Here is a 19,813-nt window from a genome sequence, read left to right on the forward strand (position 1 = left end):
ATATCGCCATCGATTTTCGTCGCTGACATTTCGTATGCCGATCACGCGGCGCGAACGATTAAAAGTTGGTGCCTTCGGGCGAGATCGTATTTTTTTTCTCTCCTCCAACTCCCTCGTGCGATCTTACGGCGCGACGATAAAGGTCGGAGCGCGATTGAATGCTGTATAAAATATGAGCGTTGCGACGCGCCCACACTTATTCGTTGCTGTTCGCACATGTCATAAAACGATACGGCCCGTTATTTTATACTGTTTTACTCAGTGACATTGATCGAAAAATTCCTGTCTCTCGTTTTTTGTATTCTCACAAAATATATTTTCTTATCGCAATTTCTTTTCGCATTTCTATTGCTTCCATCGACGATTATTTCATCCCAAGAGAGTCACAAATCCATGCCATGCGCGAGTCACCGAATTAAATCGCGACATTCGCAAGTGTCCCACGTTAAATGCACCGCACTGTACCCAGTGGGAACAGTGCATGGAGAAATGAATGGATCCTTCGTCGCGAAAGCGATTAAGAAGTTGATGTGCGTCTCCGTCGTATGTTAGAACGCAAAAGGAATCTCGCTACAACGCGATGAATGGAACTGGAGCATTGTCAAAGTGGAAGACCCTGACTTTAGAAACCTCTCTAACGCCGTCTCTATGCGAACGTAGAAATAAAGTCGACGCGTAAGAAAAGAAATTTTACAATATTAACAGTTCTGCTGCTGCTGAAAATAGCGCTTTAACAGAGGAAAACACGTACAATAAGACCACAAAAGGAGACATGTCCTTGGAGCGTGCTTTCATGCATTTAAATAATTTTGCTCGCGCCTTATTCTACATGAGCGACACCACTTTTGCGGAATCACGCTAAAATCGGCGCGCTAACGAGGGCATAAATTTTTTATATCTCTCGTAAAACCCAACAACGCTTCCTAGGCGTCACCCTCGTCTAAGACCCATCCTTTGCGATCAATGTACTTTCATGACACCCTGTATATACCTACAGCCTGAGGCAATGCGTGGGTGGGCGTCTCACGATGAGCCAACAGGACTGAGGAGCATCAGCGTCTTCGCAAACGCGGGGTGAGCGCAGAACGTAGCGCCCTGTACAAATTCTTCGTTTTAAAAAAATGTCCAGCATGAGTCATAGACTACACAGTGGAGAACGGAAAGGATTGTTCGCGAGTGTTTCGACATACGCGACTATTTATACGCACTTCACTAAAGTTCTACGAATATGACTCAAAATTTCACTTGACCATTGTCCTGCAAATTAATCTGAATTTTTGAAAAGCACATACTAGCTCAATGATAGGTTAATTACTCATTTGCGAAATTCTCTATCTCATTTCGAATATTTACTATTTTAATATTAATAACGTCGACATTATTTTAAATTTTCTGGTATTAATAATTGACTATCTCTTTTTTCTCTCCCCCTCTCGATTATCTACTATGCGTAGATTAATTTAAGGCACCACCGAAGTCGAGCTTATCAGCGTCTAACGGTAAACAATGAATGGCGATAAGAGCGATAAAAGCGCCACACACGCTCGCTTGATTTAATTAGATTTTAATGAAGACGGTAGAACGCGTGGCGTTACAGCGAGACGTCTATTCCTTGTTCGGATACCCCGACGTTATGACGACCTCGTAAAATATCTGCTCAATATGATGTATAATACATAGGAGCGACGCGAAGGAGAAGGTGAACAGGGAATGGAGAACGGTAGGTGGCGGCAATCGCATTAAAATCGAATAACCGCGCACCGAGCGTCGGCGATAAAAATTCATCTCCGGCGAATGTAGAACTCGCTTTTTTCAATATCACCGGCACACGATGGTAAGCGGCATAAGACAGCCGTAATTGTGCCGTCGATGCGACAAAACGTCATAGCATGCGTAAAATAAGATGTAAAAACATTTAATGAAAAGCCAACTGCTGTCAATCTCTAACGTTTTTACACGGAGAAAATATTGCAGTGAACATTATAGCAAGATTTTTATAACCTTTGACTATACGGAATTATGACCAAAATTACTACACATATTTGTTTAAAAATATACTTTCATGCACGTTTAACTGTTTAATATATTAACATAATTAAATGTTTTTTTTATATTGTGTATCAAATAGATTATTAAATTTACTATTTTTATAGTAATATATATATATATATATATATATATATATATATATATATTACAATTTCAGCATAGTCCAAATTGATAAAATACACTTTAAAATGAAATGTAACTTCAACGCAATTTTTTCTACAAATTTTCTCCGTGTAAAAATTAAGACGCACTTGTTGAAGAACGCCGTCTCGTTTCCAGTTTATTTAGATGGCGAATAAAAGAAGTGAAGGCCGTGAGAGAGGGAGACACAAATTCCAGGTGATATTTCGTGCTGCAATGTAGCACGAAATTACGACGAAGTGAGACGCGCATCTCGGTCGCGACACGTCTGAAGTGTGTGGCGATTGGACAAAAATGAATTGGTCTCGTCATGTAATCGAACAAAGCGCGCGATTTGCATGAAACTCGATAAACTGCTATCGTAGCTACGCGAAGTGAACTCTGAGTCGCTTTCGACCGCGTTCCATACACGAGCGACGAATAAAAAGTGTACACGATGGGACACACTAAACGGCTCATTGTTCTCGAGAGGAGACAATGACGTGTGGGCTAAGCACTGGCGAAATTTTCTGGCTGACAATGGCTCGACAAGTTGAAAAGAAGTCGAAGCTGCGAAAAATCAACTCGTTCGAGAGACACAAGCGTCGTATTTCCGTTTCGTGTGAGTAACGACATCGTGACTGGAAGATACCACCCGTGCGATATTTTTAGCTACGCTACCTCTCGCTGTTTTGCAGAATGAGTTTTTTTTATTTCGCACGTGTTTAATTTCGCTTGCCTTTTCGACGCGGACAATATCGCGCGTGGTGCGTTGAGTGCGACTGGACGCGTAAGACGGGCGTAAAATCAGGCTAAGATCACATTAGCACGGATAATTTTGCACCACCGGTTTCAGGATGAGGTTTCGGGACCACTTAATGTGAGAAAGAAAGTAATCCGTAAGTTTCCGTTTCAACATATGCGTCTCCCCTTTCTCACTATCTTCTCAGACGTCAAGCGATCTCAGCAGATCACTTGACTTAGGTCTTAAATCAACGTGACTTAAGCTCGTATTAATAGTTATTACTTTGAATTTGTCTCATGTGAGATACTCAGACTTTCATTCAGAGCTTGATTAAAGATTTTCAGTTGATTTATGATACATGTGAAATTCATAGCGGTAACGGAGATTCAACTAAAAAACTCTTATCTAACTTTGAATTCAAATCTGAAGATTATATTAATAGTCGTTACTTGAAGTTTGTCTCACATGAGATACTCGGATTTTTATTCAGAATTAGATCCAAGTTTTTCAATTGAATTATATGATATTTATGTGATATTATACCTGTAATTGTGATTCAATCGCAAAACTTTCATCTAACTCTGTATTGAAATCTGAGTATTTCTGAGTTTGAGAGTAATTTCAAGTAAATGAGCTTAATTAATACGAGCTTCAGTATCTCACTTGAGGTGAATTTAATAGTAATAACTATTAATTAACGGGCCTTAGTTGCTAATGTTAATCGCTTGTCTCCCAAATTTTATGATCATGCTTAAAGAAGCGGTCCCATTCTTAAATATGCAGTAAGTACAGGTGCAATCGGCCGACAAATCAATTAACATACTAATTGCTGCGCGGACCGTGGACTGATGAAGTTCTTCCGACATAATAAGGCAATTATAGTCGCATTATTATCCAACAGTTGTAATCTCGAAACGGCTAAGTGATGAGCTTAAATTATACTTTCTATCGGAATAAAGTGCGTTAAAGAAAGGAACAAACAGAGAAAGAGAGAAAGAGAGGAAGAGAAAGATTATAAAAATTGCTGAAGAACTACTGATTGCTTTATATCAAATTACTGAAAATATCTTCATCAATTATTTGCAATGCGTAACTAAAATTTGAAACGATTATTTATGGACATTTAATTTTCGCGACGATGGATTCTCTTAATCCTTCGATTTTCCAAACATAATTCTCGTTTGAAATATCGCATAAGGTATGAACTTTAGACTTTTTTGGCGTAGCTATGACGCCAAACGAATTAAGCTCAACGTTAGAAGGTATGCAACAAAAACGGAGGATAATGCATATCTCAGCGAAAGTGCAAGGTTAAGTCGAACCTATCTCCCGCACTGAACACGCGACGCGATTATGCGCCGTTTGTGCGACACGCTTTCTGCGTTGCAAGGATGTCATTGTCGCACTACGTAATCAAGGTCGCTCATCATCTTGATGGGATCGCGTGATTTAAATTCCTGTCATTTACGCGCGCAGGTGGTCCTCGCTCAACGCGGTCATGTCCTTATTAGCGTATCTTGTTTCGCGAGTGTCTCTTTATATTACAGAATCAAGACTATTAAATTCGTACGGATGGACAATCTCTTTCTCTCTCTCTCTTTTATTCACTTACCGCATACTTGACACAAGTAATCGATCAAAGAGTAATATCTCTTATAATCAATGCGCTACGAAAGAAGATCATTTTGGAATCGTACAGTCGGCTGATTAAACCTTCGCCTGTTTCGTAGATCATTTTTGGAACAGTCGAAATTTCAATTGTCTGTTAGAGATTTCATTAAAAAAAAGTACAAATAAAAATTACAGACATTCTAAACAACGTTCTGGTTAGAACGTAAAAACGTAAATTAATGAGACAAATTTTTGTCTCAATTCTTTTTACTTATATGTACATGGAGAAAAAATAGATATTTCCCGCGAAACAAACCGCATTAGTGAAAAGTAGAGATTCTGATGGAAGGTTAAAGAGCGCGACACTTCTTCTCAACGAGTTTCATAATGCATCTCATAGATTAGACTATGTTAGTTAACTTATTAAAAGGTTAGAAAAATCAGCCCTCAATCAGCCGACTATACATATCCAAGTTGCACATAATTAAAAATCAAAAACAACACGTCTCCTCAGTATTATATTCTCGCGCAATCCTCGAGAATTATTCTAGAATATCGAGTATTCTGCATGTATCGTGTACCAATTTAAGAGAAACGAGACAACCTACTTGCACTCACCTTTATTGCACGTTCGGATGTTTTCCGGCTGAATTCCAAAAAGCCGATGCTGTCGCGTAGTCCACGTCGCATGGATGATTATCGTTGATGAAGTTGTGTTGGTTGACAGACGGACGTCTCGTGAGCGGTGGACAAACTGGCTGGACCACAGTCGCGATACTGTTCGGTTAACAATCCGATGCAAGGCTCATCCTTCACCGCGATCGACACGGTGAACGCGGGCGTCGATTTGTAAATTGCGTACTACGCGAGCAATGCCGCGGCTCACGAGCGTAATGCGATTTTCGTAATGCGATTTACTTCGCGCGTAACGTGAAACAAAGCGCCGGCCATCACTGTCACAAACGGGAGTAAATAAACGCGCGGTCTTTACCGTGTGTGAGGAAGTTCAAAAGTTCCGGCATCTAACGACGAGCATCGTCAACGGATCGTGATCAATTGTCGAATCCATCGCACGCTCCCTTGTCGTCGGATTCCAGAGGAACAGGCCGCAGAGCGTCTCGACTACAGCGGCGAGTGCCAACCTCCAAGCGCAAGTACACAACCAGCCGCGGTTCGACAGTCGGCGTACACTGACGGCGAAGCGGCGCCGAGGAACCACGCGACTGCGACGCGAAAGCGAAGCGCGCAAGATGGCCGCCGGCTAGCGCGCATGTCAGGTACGCAACGCGCGTTATCGCACCACGCTCCGCTGTCAAATGCAGTGATAAAGAATGCCGCTGCGACGAAGTCTCTGACTTGCTGTCGACGGCGAATGATACGAAGACAGGTTATCGTGACAAGTTACAGGTTGAATTCTTTTAGATCTCCCATCATGAAATCTGGAATTTTGAATTTTTGAAATTTTGAATTCAATTCAAACTTTTGAAAAGGAGGTGAGCGCAGACGCCATCGTGCGGCACGCGTGGGAGTTAAATGTCGCAAGTAAATCATAAGATAATCCTGCTTTACCGTTTTCTAACTTTTCAGCGGAAAACGCCCTAGAGTGTAGTGGAAGTACACACGATTACATCTTGTTTCTAAAGGTCCATTAGAAGCCGCCCCGTGTTGAGCGACTGAACTCTAACTTATAAACTTTTTTTCTTTAGATAGTGGGTGCTTTCCATTTAATAACACAAGTCCATATAAATATTATTCTGTCTTTGTTCCATATTCAATGAGTAACTAAGATAGGATGATGCTCGTGTCGACTTGCTGTGTTATTAAATGGAAAGCACTCAGTGTCGTCCGTGTGACATCGGGAAAAGTGATTTGGGGTAGAGAATAGTTAATGAGAATTAACATGTTTGGGAAAATAGGTGCAATATGTGATAGAGTCGTTTTATCCCGCCAAAGGAGCTCAAGACATTGCAACAAAGTCGCTAAATCGTCATAAAAATAGACGTCTTGTTTATCTCAAGTTATGAAAGTAAACATAAGAATGTCCTGGTCTTTAAGCCGTAAGCTATAAACCAGATGATTATTCTTGGGATTTTCGACTATGATTAAAAAATTTATTTACGGTTTAAAGCAACCGATATTCGAGAATGATTTAAAAGTTGCACGAGTATTGTGCTAACGAGTTGTGTTTTTAAATTTTGTGTACCTTGATTAGGTACGAATCATAACCTCTATTTGTAGCGGGAGTACTAATTACATGCGAGACAAACGCACGCCGTTACATCATCAACAATGACTCGAGGACGTCGTTCTTCAGTGCCAAATCTACTTTATAGACGGATGAAAATCATCTCCGCGACGGATTGGAAATCCCGTTTTAGCCGCGAGCAATTAACCACCCCACGGCGGATCGCCGGCGTTTAGTCCCCAGGGCGTTCGACCCTGCAAGGAATGCAAGGTAACTGCAAATTTCCGGTAGGCTATGTTCTAAGCGAAATGGGCGTATGTTCACTCGAACTCATTCCGTCAGTCGTGTCTGCCTTTTTCTTCCTTGCAGCCGCCTCGGGTGCCGTTCACTTCCGATGCTCTTCGCGCGATGTGCAGACACTCTTTTTGCTTCATTCGATTGCAATTATGTGGCCACCCTTACGCAAGGTCGTCCCTCGTCGCTAAACAGCTCAAGTTTCGTGAGCGCGAGCTAATTATCACCTACCGTGGACCTTATCATTTCGACACCATAAATACAACGGCAGAATTAAGAACACGGAGTGTCCCATTTGTGGCCAATCTTATTTTTAATTAAAATTTTTTTCAGTTTTAAGTCACTCAAGCTTTCCGTTTGATTTTACATACCAAATACTTTAAAAAAGTTAATTTGTGTATAATTAAATGTAATATTTAATTTAGCTTAATTAAGTTTCAAAAATGTAAACAAAACAGTAGGATTTTTATGTGACTAACTGAGGCATTTAAATCTCTTCAACAACATTTCTTTGTTCAGGAAAAATCTGTGCAACGAGCGCGAGACGAATAATTACATTGGAAGCTCGGGAACGCTAATTTTTCCAACAGAAATTCCGCACCCCCGATGTCAATCCTCCGTCGGACGGGAAAAAACTCGCTCGGCACGATCATTACCACCTGTTTCTGCAACAGGTGTGCCGAGATCGTTAGATGGATTGCAAAAGGGCGACGATTCGCGGTATGCGAGATTACAAACAAGCGCGCGCCCGTGCACACGCGAGCATTTGTGAACGCATCCTGCGGCCATGTACCACGCTTCTAATACACGACTATTATAGACGGTCAAACGGATGTCGAGAACCGTAAATATATCGCATTCTATCATTATGAGCTGCGCTAAACTGTGATTTACCGCGAACAGTTGCACGATGAAGTAATCAAAACGCGTACTTCGATAGCGTGGATATGTGTTGCGCCACCACATCTCTGCGTCTCCGTTGAAGAATACAGCTGCATTTGAAGTTACGTCACACTACGATACCTTCGTAATCCTACTCATTAAGAGTGAAATTGTTCAAATTGATCGTGAGAAAAACGATTTGCACGGATAAGAATCGCGTCTAAGTAATTGGAATTAATTTTTGAAGCACGGATCTCTCTGTGTGAATACGTCCAGATCGTTCTTCTCAGTCCAATTCGTTCGGTTTTAGAGTATTTTCTATTCTATTGATAGTTATTGTTAAAAAATAGAGGAAATAATGAGAAAAATGTAAACCATAAGAGTGTGCGTCCTTTCTTTTCGCTTAATTCATACATGGCGACCAATTCGTCGTTCTCGAAGCAGAAATTGCTGCAGTTATCTACACCTTTAAATATATGAGGAAAACGGGTCAGAGGATCCTCGCTATATTCAACCGCGATGTCAACCGGGATGAGAAACCGACCGCAAGGCTGCGGTGAATCGAAGGAACAATGCGGAGCATCGGCAAGCAAATCCATTATTGCGTACAGAAGACCACCGCGGAAATTCATTCCGTGCGAGCAAAATTATAATGCGATACAAATGGAGGTAATGATAATAGCGCGAAGTAAACGCAAAAATAATAATGGATCTTAGGGATAAATGTATGGCAAAATAAATTACAGGATTTGCTAACAATAGTCAGCCCAGTTTGCGAGGTTATTTCGAAATCTTATCTCTCTTTGTTTTTTTAATAATACAACAGAAGATTGTTGGTAATCGTTGTATAACGCGAGCATTGTGTATCTTTAATATTGCGAAATCCGTCGATCTCTCTCGTCGCATTCGTATAAAAAGCAAAAATTCCTCGTGCCGAGTCGCACGCGCCTAAATGCGCGTTAAGCCCCATCCTGGCACGCAACAGGAAGCACAAGCGACACAATGCGCTCGAAAGAACGCGTAACAATACGAGAAAACCGCGACAGCCGGCGCGAGTACCGCGGCACACGCATTTGGGAGTGCCGGACCCGATATTGCACGCGACATACGGGTGAACCTTCACGAAATTGCATGCACGTCGACCAACTGGGTCGACGAACACACGACGCAAACGCGTTCTACTGTTGACCGCGTTTTATCATCAAGTCACACATTTATGACTTCGAATGTGTATTTTCTATTACCGAGGTATCGCCTGCCTCTGATGCGCCCGAGGACTTTCTACTATCCGAATCGTAGTTTTAAAGCGGCGTATTTGCATATTACTACGTTTGTACGCGGCATCACGTTGTCACTGATACCGTTATAAGCGAGAAATTATCATTCCACATGCCTATAAATACTGTAGAGGGAGGCAGAGGTGATGCCCAAACTGGTTTTAGGTAATTGCCGAGAGACACAAAACTGTCTGCGGTCCAGCAGCTGCACGGCTGCACGGACAAGCGGTTTTCCTGAGCGCAGGCAATTCTTCATACTTCGAGCAATACTTTGGGCGTATATATCTACAGGCGTGGAGCGCTAAAATGCGGCTGGTATATCAAATCGACAGAGACGCGGCGAGAAACAAATGGAACAAGTGCAAATACTGGACATACAATCCAACTCGCGATACACGCACGCAAATATATGCATGCATAATCATATCTGCTTCGGATACGAATCAACGCGCATTTATTCTCATGTTTCAGTGACCGATTGTGTTTATATAGGTCTTGAATAAGGGAACAAACTTCATAACATATATATATATGCTGAATATTATTATACCATTTACATATATTATGCTAGTATTATTAGAATATTTATCGTATTAAAATTATACGACAAAATAAAGATAGTTTTATACACGTGTATATATATATATATATTTTTTTTTAGATAAGTTAATAATTTATCGCTATTAAATGTTTAAGTAATTTCGCGTAAAGTTCTAACATAAGAATACATGAAAAATTGACTTAATCGAAGTCTAAAATGTTCATAGAACAACATGATCATTTCTCAATATTATTTGTCAAAAATACTAGAAAAAAAATTATAAAAATGCATTTGTAATTATGTAAATCTTTCCACTTAATCGTTGTTTAATAATAGAATAAAATTATTTTCAAACTGATTGTATGCATGCAAGTATTTCTTCCTTCAAATATCCTGTAGGCATGTTCGAGCAACTACTACCATCGGGTGTGTTCCAAGAAAATTCTAAAATAGCTGTAGGAATTAATCGCAATTCTAAGAGTGTTTTGTCGAAACATTCTTCCATTAGCTTCATTCCATCCGGTGTCATCAATGAAAAGGGCACTTCATGATAGGCTAAATTTTCAATTACAAATTCAAGAACATTCTTGAATTTCTCGTGTACCACGAAAGTACCTTGCAATATTAAACCATCTGGAAATTTAATACGAAGCACAGCGAATTTATACCTTCTAAGTACACGCTGTTCATCTTTCTCCCTCATAGCTTTTGTTCTCAGCATTTGGTTCCTTTCTACAGCTTCCGTTCTGATAATAATAAATACTTTCAGTTAATAACTTGTTACAAATCGATACATTTTGCTAAATATACATATAAGCTCACCGTAACTGTTGTTCTCTCTTTATTTCTTCTGAAGATATCGTGAAAAAACTAGGTGGCAATTCATTCCTTATTCTAGCTTGACAAGGCATTAATACTTGGAGATTTCTGTCTATCTCAATGGGAATCTGTTCAGCGGATTTCAATGCATCATACAAGATCACAAGCTCTTCGACACTGCAATTGTCAGGATTCCATATTAAGAAATCCTCCTCGTTCTCGTTTTGTCGCAACACTTCTTGATCAAAGCCAGCTGCTTTCAAGAAATCTAAAGCTCCTTCAACAGGTAAAACTTTTTCCTGCAAAGGTATACTATGTATAAATCACAGTAAATTGATTTACAAAAATTATCTTAAATTAAAATACGATATTAGTAAAATACGATATCATACTTGGAATATTCTATTCGACATTCTGATCTTCCAATATTTCTCCATGTCAGGATTCTTAATAATATTCTCCAGATATTTTCCAAGTGTTTCCACACAATTCTCAATCTTTTCCTTTCCACTATTACAATTTTGTATAATTAAACTTGCTGTTAATCCGGGTTCTTCTCCTCCTCGTTCATCATACAAAAATTCTCTTATTTTCTTCTTCCATTCATCTCGTGGCAATATTTCATCAGATATGTAGGGGCAACGGAAGAATACATCAACAACTGCATACGTGGAAGGATCTTCAATTCTACCTTCTCTTCTCTCAACCTTTTTTTTTTCCAGTGCTGTACTTTCTGCCTGTTGTAAATCCTGCTGTGTCTTTCTTTCCAATTCCATCTCACGCTTAACACGTGCTTGAATGGCGGCATATGATCTTTAAATAGTCATAATGCTCATTAAATCAATCAAACTTCAAAGAATGTTTACCGATGTCAATTATATTCTCACATACATAAGAAATATTTGAGTAATAATATATTTTAGTATCTTATTCATAGAACTGAGTCCTCAAGCGTAATACTGCGGCAAGACAATATTGATACATGATAGAAATTATCTTTAGTAATACATACGTATTGAATTTTGGTTTATCAACTTTCTTTGCTTCTAATCTTGCTAGAGCAGCTTGGCCTGCTATTTTAGCTTCTTCTGTAGGTTCTGCTCTTAATACTGGTTTTGCAGGTTCTGCTGAAGTTAATTTACTACTAGTAGAATCTGTCAACCTGTAAATATAAATTAAGCAATGCAGTTAAATATTATTAACTTATTAAATCTTTACCGTCTTTACTATTTCTCCATATGTATAAATATATTTCAAAATATATATAATTATTCCAATTACTTGTATCCCTTTCCTGCATTTAGAAACTTTGCATCCCTCTTCTTCTGTTGGAAAAATGATTTGATTTTATCGGCCATGTTTGTTAGATATTGAATTACTTCTGCTGCCTAGCAGAAATAAAGCAAATTATTCAGTTGAAGGATTACAATCTTCAGAAGAAGTACCTATAATATGCAATATATTGAAAGTGTTTTTGTTTTGGTTTATCTTATGAAACTATATAGTTTTCAATGTCATGTTGGATTGAAATGAAGATGAAAATGTTGATTTTTGCAGGTATATTTATTTTTTTATAAACTTCAACAGTAGTATGTATGAAACAAAAAAGACGTTTTGCTCGGAGCATCTTACCAGTTTTCATAAACTGCTCCGTAATTTTAGAACCATAAATTTGCCAAGCAATGAAGATCAACGCGACACTACTGACGAAAGTCAACAGGAAGACCTTGAGCAGCTGAAGCTGAAAATCGTCGAACGATAGCAAAGCTACTAATTCGTGAAGCAGATCGCGTAGCCTCAACGAGGTTCCGTTATCAAGGATAACAACGTCGTTGGAATTAAAGGTTAGCCCGAAAGTCGTTGAAAGTAATGAACATAGGCTGAGCACGCATTTATTGATCGCCTCCGACAAATAGTTCGTCCAAGGACATGACGACTCCTCGTATGTGTTGCTCATTACATGAACGAATTTCTAGGTACGAAAATTTTCACTTACACCGCACTCAAACTCGTTATTCCGTCGCACTACACATCAAGCTAATGAGCTAACTAAGGTCGAATCTATGGGAGATAATTAGTATTAGACGTTTTCCTAAGTCATTATGCTACATAAAACGTCAATAGTGCCCTCCTGTTCCAGCTGTTTCAATTCCGATATTTCCCGATCGAATACATCGTGTCTAGATATTCGTGCATCATGACTCGCAGTTTCTGACGTTTTCAACCCTGAAAACTGCATTGGAGTTGCGGTAAGACCAAGCAACACAAGATGAAGGTGTGTGACACAAAATTTTCAGGAGTATGTAAAAGAATATAGAAGAGGATGAAATACTAACCACATAATAATTAAAATAATATAAAATTTTCATGCGTCAGAAATAAAAAATTAACAATATAATTTTTGTATTGTATACATACGCAAAAATCAAATTATTATATTTCTCGGTTACAAAACTACATAAAATTCAATGGACTGTACTCTCCACAAAAATAACAGTAAAGCCAGCGGCACACGATGCTTGTTTTATGCTGGATTGCTTGCTGATTGGTGCATTTCTGAAGATGGATGGAAATACACCAATCAAAACAGAGTATTTCTATCCAGCAAGCAATCCAGCACGAAAACAAGCACCGTGTACCGCTAGCTTAATAATAGGTCTGTTCGTATCACTTGCATTTTTGACACTTTTGCACTTAATGCTCGTTGTACATTTCTTTAGAAAGAAGACCTCTCATTGGGTATCGCTCATTGCATCTGGTATGCAAAGTGCATTCAGTATAAAAGTATCAAAAATACAAGCAAAGCGTAAAAATACACTGTTTTGATTGGTGCATTTCCATCCATCTTAAGAAATGCACCAATCAGAACAGAGTATTTTCATCCAGTAAGCAATCTAGCACGAAAACAAGCATCGTGTGCCACTGGCTTATAGCATGTTCGACTGGCTCCAGCGGTGCGTTCAGATTCTTCATCCGGGTGCACTCTATTATTAGAAACACTATAGAATATGTTACATATACTGTAGCACTTCTAGTAATAGAATACACTCGGGTGTGGAATCTGAACGCAGCCTAGGTTAACCCACTCTGGGTTATTTAGCGTACGTTTATTGGTCGAACAAGTACTTATAAGCTTTATGATTGGCTAATAGAGACTTATGATGTCAATAATCGCTCTCGGAGCGATTAACCCAGGGCCAGTCGAACACGCTATTAACAGTGAGTGCTTTTCAATTGCAATATTAGACACTTTTAGACACTTTTATGCACACGGCGACACAAGTTGCATTCCAATTATCGTAATCGTCGACACAACACTACACATCCGTACACTCAGCTTGAGGACTACTAGTCGACTGTGTAAACTAGTGTTTTCTAGTGAAAATTAAAGTTAATAAGCTTAGCGGCTTGAAAATAAACTGGCATTTGCGACATGAAATGGACAATATCTTTTTTATTATTTAGATTTTATTATTTATTATTAAAAAATACTAAAATATAAGCATAGTTGAAAAATAATCCTAACCCTACCCGACATACATACACATTAGTACACACTTTAGGTTTGTTCGCGTTGCATGCCCCAACGTGCTCTTACTCGCTCCAACGTACTCTGATTGGTCCGCGTGGTGACGTAAGTCAATCAGAGTGCGTTGGAGCGAATAGGAGCAACAGCTTTCCAATGGAGAATTGAATTCTCTATTAGAAAGCTGTTCTCTTATTGGATATCGTACGTCGGACATCGAACGCGATGTGAATCCTCCATTAAATCTTGTTCGTTTTCGAGGAGCTTTTGAACTAACGCTTTCTTCAAAAACAATCAGATTAGTAGGCAAAATCCAGACAGCACCATCTTTCAAAGACGCCCCAAAGATATCCTGAGGACTTTTAAATGTTCGCATAAGTTCCCAGGATATTCTGTGAAAATCTTGTGCTATCTGGGAAATTTAATAGGCAATATACCAAGTATTCCGAATGCAAAATAAAGAGACAACTTTCCCATTCTGTTTTAAACTGTCAATATCAGCTTTACTTGCTGCTATATTAGAGAAATACAAACGTTTGATTTATATATATACGTCATTGTGTAAAGGTATGTGCATTTATTGCACTGGTTGCAGAAAGTTCAACTGAAAAGAACAAATCTCTTCTTTATGACGCGTGCAGTTCAGTTGAGACATCGTATTCACGAGGTGGCACTGAATGCTGCGCTGCCGTAAAAAAGTATACTACACTCGCGAGCTCTTTCTCCATCTAGTTTTCATTGGACAGTGACAGTGCTTTCTATACCTTAATTGGAGAGTAGTCGCAAGTCCAGTCTGTTGATTGATCACTTGTAATGGCAGTAGTGTGTATATATCGTGATTGAATTACCATAAGCTACAAGCATAATCAGTGTATATTTAATATAAAAAATTGTGTAAAAAGAATTGACAAACAATGGTTCAACAATACCAATCGCCCGTTCGAGTTTATAAGCACCCCTTCGCTCTTGTCATGATGGTCTGTTTATTATATTATTCAGCCTTCAAACTTGGCTGTCATAAAGTATTCATTACATTCCGTTCTCTTACGGCCTTGACAGTACACGTGCTATATCCCAGCTAATCCAATAACCGATTCCTCGTATAAATCCTCCTATGTTAAACTATACAAGAACAGCAGCATTCTTTTAAATGTCTTTTTCTCAAGTCATGTGACATATGCAAATCACTTAATTAATCCCTTAATTATCACTTTTTATCATGAAATACTGCTTAATAATTAATAATAAACATATCACAGTATTATACACAAGACACAAAAAAAACAGGAAATTATGTAAAACTTTATTTTTTAGGCATATGAACGTAGATTTCCTACATGTCCACAGATACCTGTTTTTGTTGGGTGTGAAGTTATGTTAGATGAGGAGAGCAAGGATGGTGCTGTTAGAACCACAGAAAGACGGTGTAAATTAAATGTGGAAGCACCTTATATCTTAAAAAAAGTTTGTCCACAGAACCTGTATTGATAAATATTTTTTATCATATTTGATTTTATAGATAAAAAATATTGTACAGTATCTATGAAACCAAATATATGTACAAACTAATTGAAATAATTTCAATGTATTGAAATATCTTATGTTTATATTTATATATTATTTATTTCAGATAATTGGAGTGGATTTTGTATACTTTATTCAAAGGAATGTTTTAGATAGACGCAATAATGTTTTGGAAATAGAAGCTTACAATGAAAGCTTTTCCTCTAGAGTGACTGTTATTGAGAAATGTAGATATTTTGTAAGTATTATATATATAGATTCATTAATTTTTATTATACAATCTTTATTTTTTCTATATGTTATAGATAATTCTTATATATTCTATGTCCTGTAAGTATGTTATATAAATAAAAAAATCAATATTATTTATAATTAGATTCATCCTGAAAATGCAGACTGGACTTGCTTTGAACAGACGGCAAGTTTAGACATAAGAAATTTCTTTGGTTTTGAAAATTCAATGGAGAAATTAGCAATGAAGCAATATGCTCAAAATATTGCTAAGGTAAGATATAATATTTTCTACTACAAAGGAGAAAAATCACAAGAAAGTAATAGTATATCATTGAAAATATAATATTGAATATAATTTTTAATTGAAGGGTAAGGAAATTATTGAGTTCTTCATAAATCAATTGAAGGAAGAAGGCATTACTTATGTGTCTCCATGGAAAGATCCACAAGAGAAATCACCTGAAGAAGAAAAGTGAGTCCTTAAATATTTAAGTCCTATAATTTTAAATATTAGAGTCTGTACATCTTGATTGCATAAATTCCATGAGATATTAATTATAAAGGAACATCATTATGGGCAAGCGCACACTTCAGACATCAAAAGCACAAGTGATTATTTGTTTGAAATAATCTTTAAAATCTTCACAATTGTAACACCTTATAATTTTAATTTCCAGCAGTAAACATTTAACACATTTTACCTAAATTCATACTAACAAATTATATTGAGCAATTATTTTCGGTCTGCAATGGTTACTTTTTTTATGTAGGAAAAATGTGGACGAAAATAATGAGTTATATAGCGACAAAGAATTATGCAATGCCGACAGCAAACTGCCTAGCAACAGAGGTATGACATTTTTAGCATGTATATAAGAATAGTGATTGTGTATGATAGTAATGAATATATAATCTGTTTTATCTTGCTATTCTTTAATTTCAGAGATGCAACTGTCTTCGGATTACATCGAGAGATATTTAGGTAAATTAGATATGCTACAGGAAAGCAAACTAGTCCAACTCAGACACAGTATAGAGGAATTAAGGGGAAGCTCTGTACCGGGATACGCAACTCTTCTACGATTCCTGCGAGCCGCAGAATTTTCAGTCGAAAAGGCTAGAGAAATGTTAACTCAATCTTTACATTGGAGAAAAAAGCATCAAATCGATAAACTTCTCGATGAATACGAAATGCCGCAAGTAATTAAGGATTACTTTCCTGGTGGTTGGCATCATTTTGACAAAGGTAGTTAATAAAAAAAGACGTTACTGAAAATGTCAAATGCTAGACTGTAAGCTGGGCTATAAAAATTGATAAGTCGATATATTAAAAAATGCACATCATAGTACAGTACCTTCTATTTATATACCTTTGATGTAGATGGACGACCCTTATATATCTTAAGGCTCGGTCAAATGGACGTTAAAGGTCTACTCAAATCGATTGGAGAGGATGAATTATTATTACTGGTAAGTTTAATTTAAGTGTTTTAAAGTCCAAAATTGTTTGGAGTTGTATTTAACGACATTTTTATTGCAGGCTCTACATATCTGTGAGGAAGGCCTGCACTTGATGGAGGAAGCCACAACTGTTTGGGGACATCCAGTTTCACAATGGACTCTGTTAATAGACTTGGAAGGTTTAAATATGCGGCATTTATGGAGACCTGGGATAAAAGTACGGAAATTTTAATGAAATAAATAGCTTGTATCTATCATTAATTTTCATTATAATTTTAATGTTATAAATGATTATAATGCTGAATTTAGTGACATAAATTTGTTCAATTTTTTTTCCAGGCATTATTGAGAATAATCGAAATAGTTGAAGCAAATTATCCAGAAACAATGGGAAGAGTTTTGATTATACGTGCACCTAGATGCTTTCCTATTTTGTGGACACTAATCAGCACTTTTATTAGTAAAGATCTTGATTGTCAATTTAATTAAGTTGTATTTAATCATTAAATATTTTCTTATTAATCGTACATGTTATAATTGCAGACGAGAACACTAGGAAAAAATTCATCTTCTATTGTGGTACAGACTATCAAGAGCAAGGATCTGGAGGTCTCGGTGAATATATTAATCAAGAATTTATTCCCGATTTCCTTGGTGGTTCTTCAGAGGTAAGTTTACAACAAAATTAATAATGCATTATAGCTAATATAAACACTAAAAATATAATAATATTAATATTTACTACATGATTGAATATATTTATGGACATCAAATATTTAGCAGACCTCGAATATAAGTTTATACACATACTATTAATATACAACTTAATTTGTTCATATCGCGTTTTTGCTACAAAGAAAAAATATATTATTTCGTAATGATTATTAATATAGAACTAATCAAAAATTTTATTGACATTTTTATTTAACAATAATGGAATATTTTATAAAAGTTTCTGAGAAAAAAAAATACTGAGAAAAACAATAGTGCCGTTTTTAATCTCTATATACACGTTAAAGTAACATATGTTAAAATATGTTAAATACTAGGAAATGAATATATGCGAAGTCTATAGTATGGTACCTCGAAGATTTTACATTTTCGACGCAACCGTGAACAGTGTAAGAAAACAATACAAAATTTGTGTTGAGTATATTGTAGAATTTGCTTTGTGCAGCTAACTGGCTTTAGTGAAACACAGACGATGTGATATTTTTATATTTATGCAAAATGCACATTATACCATATCTGAAATACCAAAGAAGTATTGGTCATAAAATTATATCATTCACAACATCAGCAATTGATACATATGTAGATTGTCTGTCGTGTCGTGATGTCCTTATCTTTATCATATATCATCATTGTGTTAGTCCGACACAAAAGCCAAATTATACAAGTCATCTAATTTTTCACTTATATTCATAAATAATTTAAAAACTTAGAAAATAGTCTGTTAGGACAGGTCGTTTATATGTAATTTGAATCAATCAGAATTCTATAGCTATGTGATATGCACGCAAATTCAAGCACTAAATACAAAATATACAATAATATTGTGCACATGAAAAATTAGGTAATTTTGCGTGCTAAAGCTAGTTGAATTACAGAATATCTTAACCATATTAACCATCTTATTTTAATGAAGGTTACAAATTTATTGTTAAAAATATATGGTTAAATTATGCAATTAGACTCTGTGTAAAATTCTTTGAGAAATATCAGATATCTGAAATTTTACTAGCTATCTAATAAAAGTAAAGTTTAAATACTTTGTAGTTATATACTAAATAAGTATATATATGTGCACGTTTATGTGATTAAAACTTTTATCTTTTTATTATAAACATCAGACATATATAATGGAACGTGGAGTAGTGCCGAAGAACTTATACAGGCTGGACTTGGAGGGTACCACTGGTGAACACGAACACAGTTTATATCATTCCATCAGCTTGAGTCGTGGCCAAACTCATCATATATTCATAGAATCTGATGATCCAGGCGCAGTATTGACATGGGACTTTGATGTGATGCGGCATAATGTTGTCTTCACGGTTCTTCACAAATCCAGAAATAGTGAAAATGGCGCGATAGCAGGTAACTCTCAATATTAAAGGAAATTTTATGATAAAATAAGTTTGGTAACATTTGCAAACAATTCAAAATAACGATATAATACATGTCATTATGTTGATACATATTGATTTTTTAATAGAAATCTCAGAGCTCGCAATAGGTGGTGATCACGATATCGTAGTTGCAAAAGAGTTAAGAGATAATTATGTTAAAGTCGAACCCAGTGTAGTTTGTCACGATGGAGAGAGTATTCAGGTATGTATATTTAGTTTATATGTGGTCGGATATTGCCTTTATGAAATTAATGATTATTCCAATGTTACAGGGAACTCATATCATGCAAGATGCAGGTACCTATGTATTACAATGGCAAAATCAAGAAGACCAAACTGAATTTCTTCCATCTATTAGTTCTCACAAGGCCCAACTTATGTATTTTTATGAAACATTGCCATCTGCACATTAC

General features: G+C 36.9%; 3 protein-coding genes and 1 long non-coding RNA gene across 12 annotated transcripts in view; 2 read left to right on the top strand and 2 right to left on the bottom strand.

Moving 5' to 3' along the window:
* Positions 1-5,284, bottom strand: part of LOC116846471 — a 71,544-nt gene extending 66,260 nt beyond the window's left edge. Inside the window, exon 1 of one of the 2 annotated variants that reach the window (XM_032820311.1) lies at positions 5,144-5,284. The gene's annotated coding sequence lies outside the window, so the exon portion shown is untranslated. Of the gene's footprint in view, positions 1-5,133 lie in introns of both variants that reach the window. The other variant, XM_032820312.1, reaches the window with a different exon arrangement.
* A 377-nt stretch (positions 5,285-5,661) lies between these two features.
* Positions 5,662-8,597, top strand: LOC116846475. Of its 3 annotated transcripts, none has more exons than XR_004378498.1 (3): positions 5,662-5,802; positions 6,764-6,980; positions 7,080-8,597. It is a non-coding gene; the product is annotated as an uncharacterized LOC116846475 (long non-coding RNA). The 3 variants fall into 3 exon arrangements; XR_004378497.1 differs by lacking the exon at positions 5,662-5,802 and adding an exon at positions 5,910-6,067; XR_004378499.1 differs by lacking the exon at positions 5,662-5,802 and adding an exon at positions 6,151-6,582.
* Positions 8,598-9,691: 1,094 nt separating this feature from the next.
* LOC116846474 (UBX domain-containing protein 6) lies at positions 9,692-13,064 on the bottom strand. Of its 6 annotated transcripts, none has more exons than XM_032820328.1 (8): positions 12,942-13,064; positions 12,520-12,756; positions 12,156-12,264; positions 11,805-11,911; positions 11,536-11,685; positions 10,916-11,336; positions 10,527-10,822; positions 9,692-10,450 (listed from the first exon to the last, which is right to left on the bottom strand). In XM_032820328.1, the coding sequence occupies exons 4-8, from the start codon at positions 11,879-11,881 to the stop codon at positions 10,054-10,056; spliced, it is 1,341 nt and encodes a 446-aa protein (XP_032676219.1). In that variant the 5' UTR covers positions 11,882-11,911; positions 12,156-12,264; positions 12,520-12,756; positions 12,942-13,064; the 3' UTR covers positions 9,692-10,053. The 6 variants fall into 6 exon arrangements, with proteins under 6 accessions (XP_032676219.1, XP_032676217.1, XP_032676220.1 ...); XM_032820326.1 differs by having other exon boundaries at positions 11,805-11,968; XM_032820329.1 differs by lacking the exon at positions 12,156-12,264.
* A 1,675-nt stretch (positions 13,065-14,739) lies between these two features.
* Positions 14,740-19,813, top strand: part of LOC116846518 (protein real-time) — a 7,296-nt gene continuing 2,222 nt past the window's right edge. Inside the window, exons 1-14 of the mRNA XM_032820445.1 lie at positions 14,740-15,026; positions 15,364-15,513; positions 15,680-15,811; positions 15,950-16,078; positions 16,176-16,279; positions 16,578-16,657; positions 16,751-17,053; positions 17,189-17,277; positions 17,348-17,485; positions 17,608-17,728; positions 17,812-17,936; positions 19,122-19,368; positions 19,487-19,602; positions 19,673-19,813. Coding sequence (XP_032676336.1) covers positions 14,964-15,026; positions 15,364-15,513; positions 15,680-15,811; positions 15,950-16,078; positions 16,176-16,279; positions 16,578-16,657; positions 16,751-17,053; positions 17,189-17,277; positions 17,348-17,485; positions 17,608-17,728; positions 17,812-17,936; positions 19,122-19,368; positions 19,487-19,602; positions 19,673-19,813 — 1,938 coding nt within the window. The 5' untranslated portion in view covers positions 14,740-14,963. The remainder of the gene's footprint in view (positions 15,027-15,363; positions 15,514-15,679; positions 15,812-15,949; positions 16,079-16,175; positions 16,280-16,577; positions 16,658-16,750; positions 17,054-17,188; positions 17,278-17,347; positions 17,486-17,607; positions 17,729-17,811; positions 17,937-19,121; positions 19,369-19,486; positions 19,603-19,672) is intronic.

Source organism: Odontomachus brunneus, unplaced genomic scaffold, assembly GCF_010583005.1.
Source record: "Odontomachus brunneus isolate Ranch 3 - 2012 unplaced genomic scaffold, Obru_v1 Obru_scaffold_065, whole genome shotgun sequence".
NCBI lineage: Eukaryota > Metazoa > Arthropoda > Insecta > Hymenoptera > Formicidae > Odontomachus > Odontomachus brunneus.

Coding starts and splice junctions, on each gene's coding strand:
- LOC116846474 (XM_032820329.1), bottom strand. CDS start 11,881: ATGGCCGATAAAATCAAATCATTTTTCCAACAGAAGAAGAGGGATGCA. Junction 11,686..11,804: donor AATGCAGGAAAGGGATACAA/GTAATTGGAATA, acceptor TTATATTTACAG/GTTGACAGATTCTACTAGTA. Junction 11,337..11,535: donor GATAAACCAAAATTCAATAC/GTATGTATTACT, acceptor GACTATTTAAAG/ATCATATGCCGCCATTCAAG.